Raw genomic sequence first — 23,228 nt, 5'->3', positions numbered from 1 at the left:
CCCGTCGCGGCGGAGCCGGGGGTGGCGCGCTGCTCGGCCCGGCTTTGTCTGCCGCTCTTCTCGGTCTCTCTTGTTTTTTTTCTTTTTTTCTTTTTCCCCCAGTCCTTAATTTTTTGTTTATTTCTTTTTACCCCCTTCTTGCTTGAGAGGTCTGGCAAATGTGGTCCTAGAGGTCAGCATGAGGTTTGTTTCGCCTTTGTAATTAGTGCCTAAGCTCGTAGAAACGTTATTCCTTTGTTAGCATCGTTCACTCAGCAACCGGCAGGGATATGCCTGACTTCAAGTAAGAATCGATGGCGAGGTGAATTTTGGGGTAGGGATCAGGGGAGGGATTTTTTTTTTTTTGAGTTTTGCAAAGTTTAAAGTTCCAGGACTACTGCACAAGCTTTAGCAGCTTGTCATTAAGGTTATGAAGTTGCAGGAACGCAGGCAATACACTGGTACTGTCCTTTTATACACAGTTGGTTCAAAGCCCTCTCTGTGTAATCTCTTACTCTCTAATTGGAAGGGGAAAGGAAGCAGGCAACTCCTTAAAGTAAATTTCTGAAGTCTAAAGGAATGCAAATAAATACTATGTTTATCTAGTCTGTACTTCTTGATGGAGCACAAAAGACTTCCGTGAATTAATCAGTTTCTAAAGTCCAGCAGCATTGTTTTGGACTAGAATATTTATCTAAGAAAAATGCTTAATCTTGTTCTCAAACCTTGCAGTGACTAAAAGTATACCGTAGCAGTTAGTGTTCACTGATAAACAGTCTTTGCAAAACTTGCCTTTTTTTAAAAGTTGAGGTTGTATAGCTTAAGTTTTTAGCCCCTAGAGTTCGATGTGTTTCTCTCTGCTAAAAAAAGTGAATGTTTGATACTGAACCTCTATTTTCTGTATGTACGATCACTGCAATCTTATTGTATTGAGCTGTTTGTCTCCTTTAATACATTTTTGCGTGATTTGCTAGAAGTTGAAGTAGCTCTTCTGTGCATACAGAAAAGTTGTACATATGCAGCTTTTTTGTATGTAGATATTTTTTTGTAAAATTTTCAAATGGTTATGCCAAAACTGGGCATTATTTAAATGTGACACAACTGTTACAGTTGGTTGTAAAGATAATCACAGGTCAGTTTTTTCTTGTTTGTATGTTGATGGCTTTTGTAGTTTTTGTACCGTTTTATTTGGTATTGTTTTTACTGATTATCTACTGTCACCCTGAATTCTTAGTCTTAATATTTTGTGTGTATTGTAGTGAGTTCCCACCAGTGATAAAAATTTTTAACTAGAAGCTTTCAGCCTTTATAGCACTTAAAAACTATACAAGTGCTTGTCTTGTCCCCCTTCTTTGTTCCCCTCTCCTCTGCCAATAAAAGCATTCAGTGGCAGAGGACTGAGAACAAGTCACTATAAGCATAATTATTGAGCACGATTATTTCTAATGTTACTTGAAATCTTGATTCATGTAGCACAAGCCATTCTGATTTTACATTGTCTTGAATTATTTTAGGGTAGTTTGGTTTTACAGCATATAGAAGGCTGAAAGGAAGATGCAGAGAGAGATTCTTGTTGATAACATGTGTGAACATGTCCCCCTCTGTGCTAGGAGCACCTTTATGCGATTTAGTTGGTTTTGGAGCTGGATGAAGCTGAATGAGCTCCTTGGATGGCTACCACTTCCCATGCAGAATAGCAGTTTATCTTGCATTCAAACTTGACCACATGACTAAATATGAAAGTTGTATCAGGTTACCCTGGTTTTTGTTTTGGGTTTGGGTGTTTGGTTTTTTGTTTGGTTGGTGTTTTAATCCTTTTTTTAATTGAGCTCTCTTGGTTTGTGTGGCTCCACATGGCAACGATGCCAGGCCAATAGGCCTGTAATTATTGGTGTACTCTCTTGGTTTGTGTGGCTCCACATGGCAACAATGTCTTAAGCATTGGCAAGACATCTGTTTCTTCTCAGTCTTGAAGTAAAAAAACCCCAACCAACCAAACAAAAAAATACTCCCCCAAAACCCCAAAATGGGAATTGTATGGAAGGTTTTTGGTTACATTGTTTGTGTGCATTGCATACATACTATTTAAAATATGTGAATTTTTTTCCAAATGTACCTAACTTCAGTTGTTGTTGTGTTAGTGAGATGTATCATTCAGACTAATTGTACTTTCTTTTTTTATGTGTAGAACAGAGATCCTCCTTTAGCTACATGGGCTTTTTTGCATCAACTATTGCCATGTCTAGTAATGGAGAAAAAGCACTGATGTTCTTGGATGTGCTTAGACTTTCACTGTGATGATCAGTTGTTTTACCCTGTGCCTTTTGTTTCCATTTTAATTTCTATATGCTTTTCATCCTTTGATGTAGTTGTTGTGTTTCTTTTGTATCCACGTGTATGAGTGTGGACATAAGGAAGTGAAAGCAGATAGTGGACCAGACTACTTCACTTGGGAAAAACAAAGCAAAACTGTTATGGGATTCAGGCACAAGGCAAATTGATTAAATTATGATTCTTTTATTGTTCATTTCTGGGTTTGAGATCAATCTTTGTGCAATAAAGTAACTTAAATGTGACAGTTTCTAAAAATGCAACTTGTCAGTTCTTTATAAATAAAGTTTTTTAAATTCATATGGCAGCATAACTGTCATTCCTCTTTTCCCTTCTCAAACAGAGGAGTCTGATTGTGTTTAAGTTCCAGTAATAATGGGAGGCTGGGAAACACTTTTAGGGGAAAAAAGAGTGCTGCTGTAAAATGATAAGTATTAGAGAGTAAGTTTGAGGGCACGTTATGTTGTGTTTTTTCTATGCTGAAATCTGGTTGCCCCCACTTCTTTCTTTCTTTTTTAAAACAAGAAAGAGACACAACTCTCTTGATTGACTTGTAAGTAGTCTTTTTTCTACTTCTGAAATGTAGATAAAACTTGATAGATTTGTTTTCTTATTTGTACAGTTAAACAGCTGTGGGAGTTCAGTGAAGAAACTAAGAAATGGGGGATTAACAGGACTTTCTGTTCTGGATTGTATTTGTAGTCCATTCAATCCCCTGTCTTGTTCTTGAGGTTGTATTTTTATTTGTGCTTTGGGCCCACACAAATGGCTACCAACTCAGAAGAAGGCAGTGCTGACCTCTCCCTTGTGTTGCAAGTGAGCGTTTGGGAGACTAGAACTGACTGGAGTTAGAATTAACAGTGGTGGAGGGGGTCTGAGGAGCGCTTGTTCTTCACAAGGCCATTGAAATGCTTGTACCAACAAACAGAAAGGGTTGGCAACAGTGGGAGTCTGTTCATTTTAGCGGTAGTGCTGGTTGACATGAGGCTGAAGCATGCCTGAAAATACACTTAATGATCTGCAGTATAGAAGCTTCTGACATCATACTGTTATAAGTAAATGGTTATGAAATAGTTCGTTTTGTTGGTGTGGGTTTTTTACACTTTGACAAGGTACCAGTGAAGAATAAAAATCCTTCAGAAGTGCACGCATAAACAAAAAGACAAAACAAAACCCAAACAAAAAACCCTTATTAGTAATGTGTCTTATTCTTCAGTGAAGTGTGTGCTGTTACCAGGTTGTTGCATTTTACCCTGGCTTTACCATTCTTAAATTGTTTTTATACCTTTATTTCCTTTTCTTTATTAGTGATGTTACTGTCTGACCATGCACTTGTTTATCCCAATACCTGCAGATATTTAAAAATCTGATTGTGAATAGCTCAGTTAACTACAAGTTCAAAGCTTCCTTCCTGTCTGATACATGCTATTTGACTCTTCCACCATTAAGTGTAGCATAATGGAGCCTAGTTCCTTAAGTTTGTAACAGGATAACTTTTCCATACCAGAGAATGTGAACCTATTGGATTTGGCAATATTTGCCTGCCATTTTATAATAAGAAGAGATTTCTAGCTTGTTAGAAGTAAAGTTGAAGCTATGGTGCCTTGGATTCAAGGAAATGGTCTAAAGTGCCTTAATTTTTATACAAATCAGAGTCCAAAGCTTTAGGCAAATCTATATAAAAGTGAGTTAGGTAAGTGACAGTAAACAGTATGTTTTGTAATCCTTTCTTTTCAATGGGTCTTGTTGAAAAGAAGTCTCCTTAAAAAAAAAAACAAAACAAAACAACAACAAACAAAAAACCAACAAAAAACCAAAACAAACAAAAAACACCTTACTTTGACAACCTTTGAAGCCATAATATGTTGAAGTATGGGAAGAACACAGCCTGCATAGATTACATTCATTTATACAAGAATAAGAGTGGTGGTGGTTTCCAGTGTGCAGCACATTTTGAATTAAAATTTATAGAATCAGTGCTAATAGTCTTGATTACTTCATCTTCCCTGTAGATAGGAATTTGCTTATTACTTCACCAGTTACATTTGAACGCCAGCTGCATGTTAAAAGGAAAAAAAAAGGCTGTGGAGAGGGGTACTGGCCAACAGTTTTCTTTAGAAATGTTCTCTGCTCTCTGAGGCATGCCTGAGTGCTGCTAAAGAAAAGAGGGAGGTTTTGTTTTCCCTTAATGACCATTCCTAAAAATGTTTATATGTGCATTTGCTGTAAAGCTGGTATTGACTTAGTTTTGTTGGTTTGCCTTTTTGATGGGATTTCAGTTAATGTAGAGCACAAAAGAAGCTGAAGCTGAGGATATCCTCAGTTTTGCAGACAAAGATGCCACTAATCCTTTGACTTACAGTAGTTTAAAACGTGATGGTGAGTTTTTGTAAAGCGGGGCTTATTTCAAAATGCTGAATTAGGGTAAGTTTGGGTTTTTTATTAAAAGCATGTAGCTATAGTTCTTTGGGTCAAACTGGGGATTTCTTTGCAAGTGTTCCCATGTTCATAGGGAGGGTGAGATTATGTGCAAGAACAAATGCAGGGATTTGCAAAATCAGAAACTGCCACTAAGACTGAGGTCAGAGACTGAAATTTGAGTGGATACCTGTGGTGAAAATAGTACTGTTTTTCTTTTACAAATGCAATAAACTTTTCTTACTTAATATTTGGAACAAGTAGGAACACATAAATACGGGTTGTTTTCAATGCGTGGTAGGAGGCGATACTGGAGAAGATGGTACAACTTGGCAGTATTAGGTTAACGGTTGGACTCTTATGATCTTAAGGGTCTTTTCCAACCTAAACGATTCTATGAACTGTGGTGGCTGATTTTAAGTCTCAAGTGTCAGAGTAAACAACCTGTATATCAAAGTTGATTGAGTGAGAATTGTATGGAAGACTCTGAACAAAAAAAAGTGACAAAATAATTGTGGTATGTTAAAATCAAAACTTTTCTTCCAGGACTCGCTTATCTTGAGTTAGTCTTTGTGACTTAGCATAATTCCCTTGCTAGGTAGGCAAGAAGACTATTAGGTTTTTTGTTTGTTTGTTGGGGTTTTTTTTGGCAGCAGTGAGTATGGATGAGAAGAACTGTGAGAAACATCTAGAACATACAGCTGCTTGTTCATAGTCATTAAATTAAGAGGGTTAAGATGATGCTCTCTTCATGTGATAGCTTTCTTCAGTCTTGCCTGTAATGAGAGGAACTGTAGTAGTGGTTATGTACAATGAGTGTAACTGTATTTAATGTTCAGTATGTGTCATCCACTGTTACTCTTTCCAGGCAGCTCTTTGCAAGGCTTTTTAAAAGATTTGGTTTATGTCCACTTTGTACAAGACACCTTTAAAGTTGTGTTGTATTTAAATTCCTACTCTGTATTTAAATATTCAAATATTTAATTTTCTGCTCTGTCTGTTAACTCATTTTAGGAAAGATCGGGACCGGGACAGGGACCGTGATGACCGTTCTAAAGATCGTGACAGGGATCGCGACAGAGATAGAGATCGTGACAGAGAAAGGGACAAGGAAAAAGATTTGCGATCTACATCTAACTCTACGTATTATGCAGCTGCTGGGTTACCAAGTATAAAACCAGCAATGATGCCACACAGTATTAACCCTTTCACAAATCTACCACATACACCACGATATTATGACATCCTGAAAAAAAGGCTACAACTTCCTGTCTGGGAATATAAGGAAAGATTTACAGATATTTTGATTAGGCATCAGTCATTTGTGCTGGTTGGAGAGACTGGGTCTGGTAAAACAACACAGGTGAGTTCTTACCTATATGATACTGCAGTTTTCTAAAGGTTGAGAGTGTTGCTAGGTGGGAGGAGTGTGAAACTTGATTTGTTTTTTTTGAAATCCATTGTGTAAGAACACCTCACAAATTGTGAGCAAAACTAATTTGAGGAATGTTTTATTTGCCTAATGAATACAAAGGGAGAAGAACCTTTCAGCATCTTCCCCTTTCAGTCCTGTTCCCTGGCCCCTAATTTGATTAGGCATTGTGTCTGGTAGCTATCCTTTTCGTAAAGGAAGATAAAGAGATTTTAATGACTAGACAGAAGTCATAAAATAAAATTTGGATGCCTACAGAAAGTGAAGGACGTAGTACAAGTACACTGGATACCTTTTATAGCGGTACCTGAAATATTGAGGTTACATGGTGCGCTTCCTGGGAAATTCAGGAACCAGTGTCTTGTTTGGAAGGTACCTTACTGCATTATCTGTGTTGCCTTTTTAACATGTGTAAGCTGAGATCAGGATTTTACAGAATTCTTCAGAAAAGTTTCATTATATAGTTAGTATTCTGAACATTCATGTAAAATATTTGGTACTTATCTATATGATCTTGCATGATCTGAGAATTCGAAGATCTAGAGGGTGTGTTCTTAGTATCTATTACTTCAAATACATCTTACTATCATGTCATTCCCTGGGCATAGAGCTTTTCCTGCATTGTCTTACTACTTATTTTCTGTAAGGACTTAGGAAACCTAAGGCATCTTTCCTAAAATGGATTTTAAGCTACCAAAAGCACATAAACTGTCTTGGAAACTTCTCTGCTTCCTGTGAATTATCCCAACTTAGTGAGATTGTAGAAATGTTTTGAAACATAATATTAAGAGTGTCTCTGTAGGAACATATTGCTGAGAATGATCCTGCTGCCACTTAATGAAAACCTTGTTTTGCATGGGATAGTGTCACATCCTTTTTGTGATCAAGTGCTGTCTTAAAACCAGTTGTGGGGATTGTTTTTTTTTCCTTCTTACATTCATTGATCAGGGCAAAATAAATAATTATCTGTGATTAAGAAACCCTCCAATGCACAGACTGAAGGTGTACACAAACTGTTTGCTTTTATTGGTATAAAGTTGACATTATTTGAGATAGATAATGAAATCATAGAATGGTTTGGGTTGGAAGGGACCTTAAAGATCATCTAGTTCCAACCCCCCTGCCATGAGCAGGGACACCTTCCACTAGATCAGGTTACTCAAAGCCTCATCCAACCTGGCCTTAAACACTTCCAGGGAGGGGGCATCCACAACTTCGGGGGGCAACCTGTTCCAGTGTCTGACCACCCTCACAGTGAAGAACTTCTTCCTAATATCTAATCTAAACCTACCCTCTTCCAGCTTAAACCCATTTCCCCTTGTTCTGTCATTAACTGCCCCTTATGAAAAGTCCCTCCCCAGCTTTCTTGTAGCCCCTTCAGGTACTGGAAGGCCACTATAAGATCTCCCTGGAGCCTTCTCTTTTTCAGGCTGAACAGCCCCAACTCTTTCAGCCTGTCCTCACAGGAGAGGTGCTCCAGCCCTCGGATCATCCTGGTGGCCTCCTCTGGACTCGTTCTAACTGGTCCATGTCTTTCTTGTGTTGGGGGCTCCAGAACTGGACGCAGTACTCCAGGTGGGGCTTACTAGAGCAGTAGGTACTCTTTTTGAGAGAGCTGCTGCCTGTCAGGTCTCTTCCCTGATTGTTAGGTGCATATTCTCCCTTTAGTCTTGTAGAGCACCCAGGTTTGGGAACCCTTGGCTTTGACAATGGAAGCAACAGGCGGTAAAGCTTTTCTGAAAGTCTTCTTCCACACAGACTTAAAGGCAAAACCACCAAAGAAGCATATTGGAAGCCAAGACCATTAATTTTCAAGTTTTCAGTATGTGCAAAGTCTTGGTTTATAATTTAAACTTAACCTTCTGAGTTAACTATCTTCTTTAAATGCTCTCAGAATATGCTCAGTGGTGGAATACTTGTGCTGAGTTTCTTTTAAAAAGAGGTTAAGTACTTGATATAATTGCAGCATGTGCCCTTCTAAATGTAGGATCATATGTGGTATTGCTATAATAATTTAATTTTCTTGCGTAGATGGAGTAGTAGATACCATCTGCTTTCACTTGGGAGCCTGAGCTGTAAAGGGTAGCAGGTTTGTTGACATAAGGGATACCGCTTTGTCAGCAAGTTTTCTTGGCGGGTTCAGAAGCAAGGTGATTCCGAGTATAGCTTAATCTCCTGCTGTCCTTGCAGTCCACAAGAGTATTTATATAGGTGAAAGTCTGACACCTTTTCAGCTAATAAAAATGCTGAGAATTCTACCATAACTTTTAAGAAATTTTTCAGTAAATTGAAGTGACTAAGGAAATCCAGGACGACAGTACTCTTCCCTCTCTTACCCTGCATCCCTTTAAAAAGATGGCTTTCATTTGACTTTGGAATAGTCTTCAGCAGCCCTTGATTCATTTATCTTTGATCCTACCTACTCATGTTTATCTCTCTTCATTGAGAAAGTCTTTGAGGTTAAGAGGCATGCTAAGTAAAGGTATTCCTCATGCTTTTGATATTGATAAAATAAATTTCTTTAAGGGGAAGTCAGCAGTTTTGGTGATTTGTAGATTTTTGTGTCAGTGGAGTTAACTGTTAGCTTTTATATGAACCAGATGATAAGAAGTGTTCAGTATATTCGCAGTCATGACTGGAGTGGAAAAGGCAGTATGGCACAGTCCTCTTTTCTAGTGTGCGTATGTATTTTAAAGCTGGACGTGAGGAGTGTTCTGATGGTCACGTACATCGGCTGAACACATGAAGTCTAGGTAGCCCTTTTCTTTCATTTGACACCAGTGCTGTAGCTCTTGCTGTTTACTGGAGAACCACTTCTAAATTGTTTTTATTTCATGCTACTGTTGCCCAACAGACCTGCTGTTTTAAAGTTTATTTCAGGGCTTGTTCTGTTTAAAGTCAAGAAGCTTCACCTAATATACTTAGAGCTGGGTTTTTATTACCGACTTAGGGAGCAAATTCCTTTCTCTGCACTGCACGTTGGGTAGTGTGTATGTGTTACAGGATAGGGTTTAAGCTATCACTGTTCAAGAACTGCTGTTATTTTTAGTTTTGAATAGAGTTTCCAGAAATCTGAGTTCCTTTCTCCTTAGGAGTCTAATAGTGTCCTGTCATATTTTGATAGTCTTCGCTTTGGTGATGCTTTTTTGTGTACGTGGGTGGGGGTTTTTTTTCTATTTATAATGGTAGTATGTTCTTAATTTAAAAGAAAAAAAGTTTTTAATTACAGTCTACACTTACCTGCATGTGCATATGTTTCAGTATTCACTTATGTCCATTTTGCTATGGAAATATGTTCTAGAACAAAAATTTTCCTAGCTTGTATTAGACTGTTTTCCTGTTATTCTGCATCGATGCAATGTATAAACATATTTTAGGAATACTTGAAAAGCACTTACATAAGGAGGAGCGGATTTTATTTGATCTGTAGGCTTGGAACTACTTTTGCCTAAAGATATCTCCTCATAAAATGTCACACTGAGAACATGTTAAGAATATTCAATCTTCATCAAGCTGTTACTGACCTTAAGAATTCTTCTGAATAAAGCTGCTTATTTTGGGTGATTCTTACTGTTCCCAGATTCCTAATAGGGGCAGAAAACTGCTGACTGACAAATAAAATCAGTGCTAATGTGGGAAGGAAAACAGGGGTTTCATATCTGGTTGATAACATTTCAAAAGAACAGTAATTAACCAAATGAAGATAACTAATTACTTGTTTATTTTATTTGTCATGATTACTGGCTAAGACAGTTTTTATAATCACCAAAATATTTATTTTTGCTTAATGTATTAATGAGAATTACTTTTTAAAGCCAGAAAGTATAATTTGCTTACTATAAAACTTAGAACAATGAACTGTGCTACAGATCTCAAAATTCTGAGTGTTAACTTTTAATTTTGGTTGCTTTGTACCATGTTGGCTGCTGCTAAATATCTGTATAAGGTACTGATCTAACAGTGCTTCAATGTATTGTGAACCTGTGTATTTCCTTGATAACTTCAAAGATAACTATGTACATACTTAACATGAGTGTGCTTTATTTAGTGGCATTTGGTCCAACTAACTAGTTTATCTGCTCTCATGCTTTGGATATTTTTTGTGTATGCAGGTGGCATCTCAGTGGATTTATAACTAACTTTATTTGATACAGTACAAATGTTACAGATTCCATCTGTCTGTTTGAAGTGTGTTTAAAACTGAATTTTGTTCCCGACAGATCCCTCAATGGTGTGTTGACTACATGCGCTCATTACCTGGACCAAAGAGGGGAGTAGCATGTACCCAGCCTAGGAGAGTAGCCGCAATGAGTGTGGCACAGCGGGTTGCTGATGAGATGGATGTCATGCTGGGCCAGGAGGTTGGTTACTCTATTCGATTTGAAGACTGCAGTAGTGCAAAAACCATTTTGAAGTAAGTATGGCAACTACCAGGTAAAGGAACAACACAGCCTATTTGGAAGTGGGGGGAATCACAGGGCAGTGAAGGGTGTAAGTAAAGTTATTAAAGGAGTAATGAGGAGGGCACTTTCTGTGTTGGAGTAGACAAGAGAAACAGGAGCCATAGCATGAGCTGAGAGAAACCTGGGGTGTGGGGCTTGAGTAGAATTGAAAGTGAGTCATTCCTCCTAAAGAAATCACTGCACCCTATGGAAATGAATTTTAAGTGATCCATTAAGAGGAGGATGATCTGAAGAAGTACTTTTATGATTAAGGTGCTATTCAGAATAAAGCCCTTCAGTATTCATTTTCTATTCATGTTGTTCCTTGGGCTGACCTTTGTCTGTGGTGTCTTCCTACTTGGAGTAATCCTGATGAAGTTCAGTAGCTTACTTCAGTAAGGAGAACTACCACAAAGTTCCAGAACTGGCCCATGCCTGGCTCTGGGACGCATAATCCATTGTATTGTCAACTCTTCTAGATTCCTGTGCTCTGCAGGTGGAACCAGGCCTACTTAATACTCATTTGCAGATGACGTTAGAAGTGCTCAGTTAAAAAGGATTCCGTATATGGTGGTTCAAGGAATAGTGCTTTTCTATCAAAATACGTGTTCTCTTCTGCTTGTGCAAGTAGTTGAAGGCTGGGAATAAAGTTAATGTGTAAAAAGAAATTTAATTTATGTGGAAAAGCAAAAAGTGAACAGATGATTTGCAAACAGAAAAAGGGAGACATAATTGCAGAAATAGTGTTTCTAGGATTTCAGAGGTTTTTTTTTCCCCTTTCTTTTCCTGTCTCTGATTGTAGAAGTCTGCTGGTGGTAGTCTACAAGCTACTTATAAATGTTGCTAAATCTTGTTTCCCTTTTCCTTTTTTTTTTTTTTTAAAAAAAAAAAGCTTTACTCCTACACCCAGATTTCACTCTACAGTAATTTCTATTTGAAAACTTAAAATGGACTTGTTACCTTGTTGGAAATAGTTTACTGATGTTTGTACTTTAAGAAAGTTCATAAAAAGCTTAGTTCAAGCAATCTACTTAATAATATGGAAGAGGATTCTGTATCAGACTTATTAAATAAAATTTGTGTTGAAATTGCTTTTTTTTGTGCTCAGGTATATGACTGATGGTATGTTACTTCGTGAAGCAATGAATGATCCTTTGCTGGAGCGCTACGGTGTTATAATTCTTGATGAGGCCCATGAGAGAACGCTGGCTACTGATATTTTGATGGGAGTTTTGAAGGAAGTTGTGCGACAAAGATCTGATTTGAAGGTCAGTAATGATGAAGCCCAACAGCATCTCCTTTCTAGTTGCAGGCATACCAAATAAGGTACTTGCCATTAGCTGATTTTTAATCAACTAAAGTAGATCAACTGTTTCTTGATCTAATGATAATCTGTATTGGAAAGATAACCCTAGGAATGCAGTTTGTATTGAGGAAGATACTAGAAACAATGTAACTAGCTTAACTTTTCCATATTTGACTAGGAATTTTTTTGGGCCTTCGTAACAAGGGTGCTGTATTCGGGTGATAAAAGCACACTTCAGTTGCAGTCAACAGTTGATTTTTTACATTTTGTAGCCATAACGTTGCATAACTTTTTTACTTTTTTTTTTTTTTTTTTTTTTGTCCTCCAAACCCACAGGTTATAGTTATGAGTGCTACTTTAGATGCTGGCAAGTTTCAGATCTATTTTGATAACTGTCCTCTTCTAACTATCCCGGGTCGCACCCATCCGGTGGAGATATTCTATACTCCAGAGCCAGAAAGGGACTACCTTGAGGCTGCCATTCGAACAGTGATCCAGATTCACATGTGTGAAGAAGAGGAAGGCGACCTCTTACTCTTTCTTACTGGACAGGAGGTACTTTCTTCCCTTTTTTCCCCTCATCTATTGTTCTGTACAGGAACTGTTTTAAGTGGCTTGTGCAGACTGAAATATTTAGTTTCCTTTTCTAGTGTATCATTTGAATGACCTGAGACTTTCTACCTGCTATATGCTTCGCGTCCTTAGTCATTGTCTTTATCTATAACATGCATGTGCTGTGCAAGTCCTTTCTAAAATGAAAATTCTCATCTTATTCATGTACTCATAAAAGAGAAACCTAGAGTATGAATGCTAGGTTTGTACTGAAATGACCTCAAAAGTTCTGGGTCACTGGTAGCATCCATGTTTTCATTGAACATGTAGTTCTGTGCACTTCCAGATGTGTATTGTACAACTTAGCTGAAGAATAACACTTTTGTTCTGATGTTTATCTATCAGTAGTAGTTTTAATAAAAATGTTTGATTTTTTTATTAATAGCTTTGAGTATTAAGTTGAAGTTTTTCTGTACCACAAATGCTGGGAGATGTGTCTCAGAGATGGACTCAGTGCCTTGCAAGAGAGAATTGTACAAAAGCATTTAACCTAAGCTACATCAGGAAACAAGGATTTTCTGGAAATCTTAAATGCTTTGCTTGAAGTAAATGGGGTTTCTTTTTGTCCTAATCCATTGCTTTGAAGCTCTTTTGAGTGTCCCTGTTAGTAGACTGAAATGGAGAGGAGGTGAAAAATACCATAGGCATTCTGAAAGTTTACTTGACTGGGTCAACCTAAAATTAGTATTTTAGGAGGAGGAGAAATGCAGCTAGCAAAAATGTTTTCCTGATTCATTCTTCTTGTAGTTACTCCTCTTGAAGTAACTCAGAGGATGTGGAACAATTCAGTGTCTTTAATCTAAGCATACACAGTCTTAACTGTGCCAAGGGGGAAAAGATGGTACAAATAACTTGTGATGCTAAAAGTACACAGACTTCTTGAGTAGATTTGCCAGTCATGAAGATGTGTTGCCTCTTAGATGAGTTTCAAAAGACATTTAATTAAAATGTCCCCTGGCAGGTCATCTCCTCCCTTAGAAAATCAAAACAGTGGCCGTTATTGTAAGAGCAGATAATCTGGCCTTTACACTTGTGCTTCTTTCTTCGGAGTATTGCTGTGAGTTGAAATACAGGTGGCAGAAAAACAATTTAACAATTGTGGCTTTGAAACCTGCCTGTTTGGTTTTGGTTAGAAGTTCTAGTTTAGACTAGTTTGGCAGGTAGATGTGAGAATTGGTGAAACAGCTGCTGCAAGTGGGTGAATGAACCAGTGGCAACAGAAGGGAACCACCGCTGTCTACTGTCTCAGCAGATTTTGTTTTCTTACCAGGATGCTAAGTCAGGCTGGTCTTTAACCTTGCATGAAGAACACATACTTGCCTTTCTAATTATAAATTATAAATTTATGTCCTTGCTACATCAGTTGCTATGTATTGCTCTAAATAATTTGTTATAACAATTGTGGGGGATGAGAGGTGGGATGACTGCCTTCAGATGTTACCAACTCTGAGTACCACTCACGTTTGGCAAATGGCTCTAGACCCAACTGGTGTAGTACCAACCAGTGCTGCGGAGGTACTCTGTTCTCTTGTATGAACAAGTTATTTGATTTCCACTGGGAAAGTATTATTTAATTAATTATTAATTTTAATAATTATTTAGTTATTTAATTTTCAGTACATAATATATTATAAACAAAATTTTAATACAATCATGCACATAATACATGTTCATATGTACAGATATAAATATGCATGAATATATCTAACAATATCCCTGTATTGCCTTACTGAATCATTTAAAACTTGCATTGGTAAGCCACCATCCTCTGTGGTGGTTTTTTTGTTGTTTGTTTTGGGTTTTTTGGGGGTGTTTTTTTGGCGGGGGGGGGGGTGTCTCGAGTTCTCCAGTCCATATATCCATGGATGGTACTGTTCAGGAGCAGGGAAGTGGCTCTGCCTGGAGCTAGTCTGAATTTAACTTGTTAGGAGGAAGTTGAAGTCTGGTTTAGCTTCTGTAGAGAAGCTTTGGAATGTTATATCCATTTTGATTCATGATGTTCTGGGGCCTCCTTTGAGCTTCATAATACAATCTATGTGTGTACTGCTGTTGACTCTACAGGGGTAGGACCTGCTGTAATCTCAAGAACTGGAAAATGTGCTCTAGGTACCGCTACCACTATGTGGTTTGGGGTCAGCAGGCTTAATAGCTCAAGTCTTGCCATTGATTTTTGCTGGGCAGAAATACTTTGTAGTTCTTTTGGATTCTGGAAAACAATACAAACAGATTGCAGGAAGAATTGATTTTCTTGTCAGCAAGATGCATTTATAAAACTAAATAAAGTTACAGAAAGGGAAGATGTTCTAGGTGAAACCATGGAAGTGTGAACTGTTTTGAGTTGAAGAGGCTTGAGATGAGGAGTAATTACAATGCTCTAAGGCAGAATGAGGGTCCTTACTAGCTACTGCCTTCCCTTCCCACTGAACTTGAAGTAATTTAATATGGGCAGTAAGACAGCAGTTAATTCATACAGATTAGTTAAAACATAAAGTTGATGATGGAAGCTGGAGATAGTAGGGAGGATTCTGTGTTGTCAGGCCCAAAAATAAAGAGTTTTAAATAAATTTGGGAACCAAAAGAATCTTAATTGTATAAGCCTGTTACTGGATGAAGATAAAATTGTTGTTAATGGTGTAGAAAGAAGTGTTCAATAAAAACCTCCTTCCTGAATCCTGAAAGGAGCAAAAGTACATGATTATGTTGCACGAACTGCTTTTCAGTCCTTTAGTAACAAGAGATGTTTTAAAACCAACACTTACTAGGAATAAACAGTTTGAAACAGAACTTGTATCTCCCAGTCCCTGTAAGGAGGAGAGCCCACCTGTTGATTTTAAAAACAAACAAAAACCCACCCTGATATATCAGGGAGATTCCAGAAGATGGAAATAATGTTCATGTTCTGTCTCAATATTCAAAAAGAATGTAACCTATAATAACCTGGATTACTGTAAGCCAGGTTGCTTCATGTCAGTCACAGGCAAAATTGGAAACTGACAGGAAATAGATCACAAGGAAATAGTATAATTACATTTCAGTCATCATGTGGTTCTTAGACAATGGATTTTGTCAAACTTGTTCTTGATCATTGAGATTACAAATTTGGTAGTCTACTTGTGTAGATACACTTTTGTTAAACTTGACTTCACATGTCTCAAGACTGGCTCATCTGGAGATAGCTGAGGTAGCTGGTTCATTGTGTACTGGAGTTCTGCTAAAACATTATTAGATTCCACATGCCATTAAGATCAGTAACCTGAGAGTAGGTGTAAAATCCTAACAGATGAAACTTGTGGGGTGGAGAAGGCAGAAATAACGACACAGAAACTGTATAGGTCTGTCTTAAATATCTTAGCAACCTAGGCACTTTACTAATGCAGAGCGTGTTCTCCGCCAACCCGTTACCCTTTTCTTCATAAACTCAAAAGCATTGTTACACATTTAGGAGGAAGAATCCAGGCTGTATCTGGGGCTTTGAAGTATAGATCAGCACGGTTGTTCTTGATTGGAGATAAATATACTGAAAAATATTGCTGTGAAGTTCTGGTGTCTGTTCCAGGAAGGTTTAAAGTGATGTTGGTAGAACTGGTGTTGATGCAGAAAAGAGTTGCAAAATATTTTTGAGGTTTTTTGGTAGAATGTTTTGTAAATCTGTTTTGATGGTATACTTTTTTTATCGCAGTGAGGTTGATTAAGCTCTGGAACTGTGAAAGAAAGTGGCAGAGACTTTCTTATGAGGAAACTGAAGTCAAAATTATCACTTTTTTAGTCTTGGGGATAGTGAAGGCTGGACTGCAGTGAAACAAGTTGTGTTGTGTTTACCCTCACATAGAAATACTGAGGAGTTGGGGAGCATAAACTGAAAGAAGAGTAATACTATTAATTGTGTTCAGGTGCTAAAGGGAGGAAGGCTTTATTTGCTCTTCATTCATTTGAGGTGATGTCAATATTAAATATTTCAAATAGACCAGGTCAAAATCTGAAACAAGTTCAGTTTTGACTTATTGACAGAGCAGTTCTCAGTTATGGTCAAGTGTTAACTTGTTCTTGGATTACTTTTTTTTTTTGTCTAAGTACCTAATTCTACAAAGTTCTGTTTCTCTGAATTTGTATTCAGAGCATCTCCTGAAATGTTGCAGCTCTTAGGGCCAGTTCTTTTTACTGTCATTTCCTCATTTTAGCTTGGAACAGTTTGTTTTCATTCCTGGAAGAAGAAAGGGAAATCAGTGAAGTTTCATGCTGTCCTGTTTTTAGCTGGGATACAGTTAATTTCCTTCATAGTAGCTGTTACAATACTGTGTTTTGGATTTAGGATGAGAATACTGTTGATAACACACTGATGTTTTAGTTGTTGCTGAGAAGTGCTTGCACGAAGTCAAGAACTCTTCAGCTGCTCACACCACCCCACCAGTGAGCAGACTAGGGGTGCACAAGAGGTTGGGAGGGGACACAGCTGGGACAGCTGACCCCAGCTGAGCGAAGAGATGTTCCACACCATATGACATCATGTTGAGCGTATAAAGCTGAGAGAAGAAGGAAGGGGGAGATGTTCAAGTTATGGCATTTGTCTTCCCAAGTGACTGTTGCGTGTGATGGAGCCCTGCTTTCCTGGAGGTGGCTGAACACCTGCCTGCCCATGGGAAGTAGTGAATTAATTCCTTGTTTTACTTTGCTTGCGCACATGGCTTTTGCTTTACCTATTAAACTGTCTGGACCTTAACCCACAAGTTTTCTTTCTTTTACCCTCCCCATTCTCTCCCCTGTCCCACTGGGGAGGAGGGGGATGGGTGAGTGAGCAGCTGTGCAGTCGTTAGTTGCTGGCTGGTGTTAAACCACGACACGTGTAGTGCTAAGGACAAAGACAAAATTCCTTGAAGATTCATGTTACCAAAGCCAGATATGGCTGACAATGCTCCTGTCTGTGAGAAGAACTCAACAGACAAGGGGAAAGGTTAAGGTGTCTGCCAGATATTCCTGGTTTGGGAAGTACTTTTTATTTATGCATTTAATGTTTTTATCCTGTGTACTCACTTATGCAAGGTAAAATTGCCTCTACACTTTTTTGGCATTCATTTTCTTCATGCTTTTATAGTTACGCTTACTTGACTCATGGTGGGCACCTCAAATTCATGCAAGGTCAACCCACCTTATAGTGAGATACAGTTTAGATCTTAAGGCTGAGTGAAGCCTGGCCAGCAAGTTAAATGGATGTTTACATATACCAGTTTGGCCTGTGGGCCAGAATGAATGCCAGCACTTGAAGTACTTTGGTGGCTCATGGGGATGGATCCTTTGGTAACTGCTGTTTAGTATCTGTAATTTGGAGCCTCACTGGTGGCAGCACCCATGGGTCCTGCACACAAGCAGAAGGAAAGGAAATTCAGGTTATTGGGTTGTTAGCTTAGTGGGAGCAGTTTAGCTCAGTAACTTAATTGCTGCTAATCTTCCTGGATTCCTTTTTATGGTTGAGTTTTTTTGACTACCATTCAATGGAACTTCTTTATATGAGAATCTTGACAGTATTTGTTTAGTACAAACTTGCTTCTTCAAGTTGTGGTGCACTAACTTAATGATACATGCAACTGCTCCTATAATCCTTTTCTGTTTCTATTCTTGCTAATAGTAACCTTTCAGTATGAGCACCTTTTCACTGCAGGAATAGCATCAAGGAAAGAAATGGAAGTGACTTTCTACTGAGCATTCAGTTTGAATAGTGTAATAAGGACTTAATTTCCAGCAGCAGATAAAGGGGAAAAAAGTGCTGTGCATGATAAGAAGCAAAATTAGTCTCTTCTGTGGTTAATTTTGTACAGCTCTCTTTAGATGAACTGCTAATTACATGCTCAAATCCTTAGTTTTTGATGCAGAGCTAGGGAATATTAAGTGTTGGAGAAGTGAGATGATAAACAGTGGAGATGTGGTGCTGGAGGCAGGTGGTGAGGTATTGGTTTGTAGTTCATTTCTCTCCGACTCTCTTTGCTGTGTGTTCTGACACAGAGCCTGCAGAACTGTTAAACAGACCATCTTTAAAAGTCATACGTAGATTATTTTCTGTGATAAGGCTTTCAAAAGTGAGATCTTTTTGGGGGGGAGGGTATTACCAAATATTACTTAGTAACACTAAGTCCTGTTCACATTTTCAGTCTTGTTAGCTGGGGAAGGGCTGCGGGAGGATTGGGTGGGAATTAAACATTAGTCCTGTAAGTGGTACTCGAAAGGAAAACTACCAGTTCTGTCCCTCTCAGTTTCAAATACTGACAGCTTTTCATAGTGTCTTCCCAGATAATTTCTGCCACGTTAAAGAAATGGGCTTCTTAGGGGACCTTGCTTTTGTGACCTTCCCATGCTGTCCTTTCAGCAACGTGAAAGGCTTTATATTTACTTTCTGCAATGAGGGATAAAAAGGAAACTTCAGCACTGTTACGGTGATAGAAGAAAAAAGGATTTAGTCTTACAAATAAGATGGGTAGGAATTCATCTCTACCCTCTGTGTCTTGTTCTAGCTGAAGTAGTTTTTCTGCATGTTCTGGGATGAGGGAGTACTGGGCAGTATGAGAGAGGTGGAAGACAAAGGGGCAGACTGTGAAAAGACAACCTTGAGCATTAAAGGAACTAACCTGCAGCTAGTGCTTTTTGTGGTTAGTTTAGCTGTTGCAAAGGAGCAAGAGGCTGTTGACCAGAGAGCAGCATTCAATGATCATTGTACAAAAAGTAAATGCATCCAGGTCTGTCTGCACAGTTACAGTCCAGCTATTTTAGCTGTGAAATATCTCCAGGTGACATCAATTATGTTTGTCTCACTGAATGGTTGAAAGTGCTTTGGAGTACTTAATTCTGACCGCAACCTGAAGCATTAAATACACTTCCTTTATGCTTGAAAAGCACCTGCAGCTCTTTTGGTTTGGTTTGTTTTTTTTTGTTGTTGTTGCTACTGTAAGATGTGTAACCTTTTTCAAAATGTGTGCATGTTTTGGGTACTGTTACTATAGTATTTAACACTGTTCATGGGTGCGTGTGTGTGATTCAGGACTGCTGCTTTGGCTTTCAAGTACCTGTACATGTAGTTATAAGCACTTAGATGAAGTTTTCTCACTGTATTTCACTAGAGCTGGAGCAAAGTTCTGCTCTTGTGTCAGCTTGCTTCATTTAATATAACCAATTTTTTCACTTGTAGATGTATTGTTCTGCCATGTGAAGGGAAAATAAAGAAACCACTGTACTTTTAATTTCTTGAGAGCTTAATATGAATAGTAGGCATTGCTGTCCACATCCAGAGGATGCTAAAATGGAATATAAGCAACAATCCCGATATTCTGAGAGCTCAGGACTGCTTTTGTCAACAGGCTTTAAACTTAGAGTTTCCCTCTGGTCTGGTGGATGTTTGCATTTCTAGCTGCACAGAAGCACAGCTTCAGTGAGAAGAATAAAAATTACTGCATCCGAGGGTGTTTTTTAGGCACTAGTCATCAGCCTGCCTTTTCTTTGGAAAAGTGGGTTAAGACAGAGTAAAAATCCTGTCAGATTCAGGAGGCATAAATAACCTACTTGCTGTAACATGAAAATATAGAAGGCAGCACTTCTGTTTCTAATAAATCAGAGGGAAACTGTGCACCCTGTTCTTGCTTTGTTTTCTAAACAAGACGCGGCTAAGCATTGGTTCCTGTATAGACTTAGGTCTTGCTGAAATTTGTGGCACAATGGAAGTTCCCCTTGAAATCCTGAAGCTTTTTGGTGTCTCAGAATTGCTTTCTGATAATTAAGCTCCTGAATGAAATCCACCTAATTTGACAGGTGTTCTAAATATTGTCTGCTGCCTACCAGTTATTTGAAAACCAAGCAACCTGCTCAGTACTGTGTGTAGAACCAGCCTTAGTCACACCAATTTCTTGGAATGAATACCATTTAAATTAGCTTAAATTTGATTTAATAATAATCTCAACAAAATTATTTTCCTTGTTACTGCTTTTTTTTCCTTTTGTGAACTATCTTTGTTTAGCTGTAGGTACAAAATACAAACTGTTGACTCTCACTTGGGTGTTCAGATGACTTTGTTTTTTCTGGTTGAAAATACTCACCACTCCATTACCTCCTTGATCACTAGTATATCAATAAAAAGAAGTATTTTCTCTTTGCTGATTCTTGTCTGGTTTTGGAGCTTTTCCAAGGAGAATCACTTAACACTGAGGGTGTGGAAAAATGTTGAGGACTCCCATGTTAATATTCAAAGCATACTACAGTGGAGTTCTTAACTGCTACTTGAGTTTCCATAGTGTTGCAGCTGAACTATAGATATTGTATGTTTATTGTCTGTTCACTTCAATTGCATCAAGCAAGAAGGTTTTGGAAGCTTTAGAGTACATAATAGACTGCCTGGGACAATTCTGATGACTAGATGTTGTGAAGTATAGATACGTTGAATCTATGTGGCACTTGCAGCTTGAGGTGAATGAGCATTTTAGTAACCTGTCCCCTTTTTTGTGATCTGTTTGCTGTTTACCTTTTGGTAGTCAGCTCTTTTTAGAGTGAGTGTACTGATGGATGATTTAGTTAACTACAGTTTTACTGAGAACTGTTTCTTAAATAATGCTCCTAAGAAGTCTTCAGTTTTGTGAAGAACTAGGGTCAGGTTCAATCTAGTAACTTCAGCATGGCCTAAGCCTCATGCTTCTTGCATGTTAGGCCTACTTTCTTCTTTGATTAATTCTGAAGCAGGTCTTAGTGCTGATGCACTGGGCAGTCGTGGGTCTGACTGTGGCTCCTCCGATCCCGTGTCTTGTTCCTGCTTCCAACGCTGTGGTATCTGCTGTCTGAGAGTCAGCATGGTAGTCGGGGCTGTGAGGAATTTTTCAGGTGTAATCTAAATGAAAAGCAAGTTCACTCTACTTTCCATCTTTTCCCTCCAAGAAGAAAAACCTCCTCTTATGTTGGGATTGATGGAATAATCAGTCTTCAAGGACTTTCATAATGGATTTGGAGTAGATGGTGTGCAAATATTTAAATGTGTGTGGTTGTTTTAAAAAAGCCTTTCTTGAGTAAATTGAGACTATTGAATTAGACTTGCTGCATCTTCAGAGGATTAAAGTTAGGATTGTGCCTTCAACTGTGTCTCTTGTGTCTCCAGACCTAAATGTTTTAATGTGATACAAAACAAGTCTTCCGCATTTAAATAAATCCTCACTATTTTCAAACGACTGGTGCACATATGCTTTCTAGATTATAAACTTTGTGTACCAGTTTTATTCATCCGCTGAAACTGGAGTGTTGTGGATACAGTTGAAGTAGAGATACTGTTTTCTGGCAGTGTGGTAAATAAAAGGAAACCACCCTTTTTTCTTTTCTTAATTAAAAATTCACTACTAAAGAACTCTTTTACTGCCTTTAAATGAGTGTCGGTGGCTCTTGGTGACTTGCATCCTTCTTTCAGCAGTTTATGAAGAGAGGTCTATAGTTACCTCTGCAAATCTGCAGAAAGTAATGGTTATATATGCACTTGTTATCTCTATGTTGAAGTATTTTAATTAGTCTTGATTAGGGATACTTTGAAACTATGTTGGGAAACTCTAGGGAGAAATAATACTTAACTCTTCTGAAAGAGGATTGGTGGCTGTGAACATGTGGCCTGAAGAGTATAGTGATTTCATTTGTCACTGCTTGCTTGTATTTTACCATCTCTTAAATATAAAACTGTCATGGAGTCTCTAGTCATTGCTGTTGAAGATGAAGCATCCTGTCCAGCATCAGAGCTTTCCCAGTTGCACAGTGTAATCTGCTCAAATTCTGTAAAACAGTGTTGTGACCTTCAGATCAGGAACTGAGGTCTGTGCTGTATTTTTGTTTAGGTATTTGGCTGGGGGGGGTGGTTGTTTGGGGTTTTTTTGTCTTTTTTTTTTTTTTTTTTTTTTTTTTTTTTTTAAGTTAAATATTTACCAGGCCCAAGTATTGTCTTGTCAAGACTTTGAGTTGGTGCAAATTTGAGAGGGAATGTTGCTGCCTAGTTAGTCCACTGTTTACTTTTACATATGGACAGCAGTCCACTGCTGTCTTTTTACATAAGCACCATTATTAAAGTATTAATTTACTGAGCTAATGTATCTGATCTGTCACTGGGAGGCTATTGCTGGACTTAAAAAAAGGGGTTTATCAGCAGAACACCAGATATTGGCATTTGTGGAAAGAAATTTGTTCTCTGGTAATAAACCAGTAGAGGGTATTCCAGCTCAGTTTCTTGGGTGCCTCCTAGATTTTAAGGATATATTGAATCTGTTGGCAAGTGCACCTTTGTTTAAAAGGTTTTTTGTAAATATCTGCAGTTCATTCAGAATGGCAAGATAATGCCAGAAAGCATTAGGTTTGCTATTAAAGGGCTCTTTGACATCGAAGAGCCTTCATTTTGCCATGCTTATGTTAATTATATATGCTGATCAATACAGGACATGAGTATTGTATTGTCTGTGCTTCTTTAAAACATGTTCAATACACTTGTGCTAGGAACTTAGAGTCTCTTTAAGAACAAGTGAAGAAGACCCAGATTTGTTCCAGGATCTGTCTGAATTTATGGTTTCTAAAAAGGGCGCTGCTTTTGCTTTTCTAATTACAGTTTAAAACAGTAATTTTACAGAGCCTTTAGATTAACCTGTTCTGTCTATTTCCTTGAGGATCTTAAGCATCACTTCAGCTTCAGGCTGGTGACTTATTTGTGATAATGGAGGTC

The 23,228-nt window shown here is 38.2% G+C and overlaps 1 protein-coding gene across 1 annotated transcript in view; it reads left to right on the top strand.

Annotated features, from left to right (window-relative positions):
* Positions 1 to 5,747: 5,747 nt before the first annotated feature.
* DHX15 (DEAH-box helicase 15) overlaps positions 5,748 to 23,228 on the top strand; it is a 40,455-nt gene continuing 22,974 nt past the window's right edge. The window contains exons 1-4 of the mRNA XM_010174038.2: positions 5,748 to 6,091; positions 10,381 to 10,574; positions 11,711 to 11,870; positions 12,245 to 12,463. Of these exons, the coding sequence (XP_010172340.2) occupies positions 5,912 to 6,091; positions 10,381 to 10,574; positions 11,711 to 11,870; positions 12,245 to 12,463 (753 nt within the window). The 5' untranslated portion in view covers positions 5,748 to 5,911. The remainder of the gene's footprint in view (positions 6,092 to 10,380; positions 10,575 to 11,710; positions 11,871 to 12,244; positions 12,464 to 23,228) is intronic.

This window comes from Antrostomus carolinensis, unplaced genomic scaffold, assembly GCF_000700745.2.
Source record: "Antrostomus carolinensis isolate BGI_N321 unplaced genomic scaffold, ASM70074v2 scaffold14960, whole genome shotgun sequence".
In the NCBI taxonomy this organism is placed as follows: domain Eukaryota; kingdom Metazoa; phylum Chordata; class Aves; order Caprimulgiformes; family Caprimulgidae; genus Antrostomus; species Antrostomus carolinensis.
The sequence above is the reverse complement of the archived record's forward strand: the minus strand, read 5'-3'. Positions and strand labels throughout refer to the sequence as shown.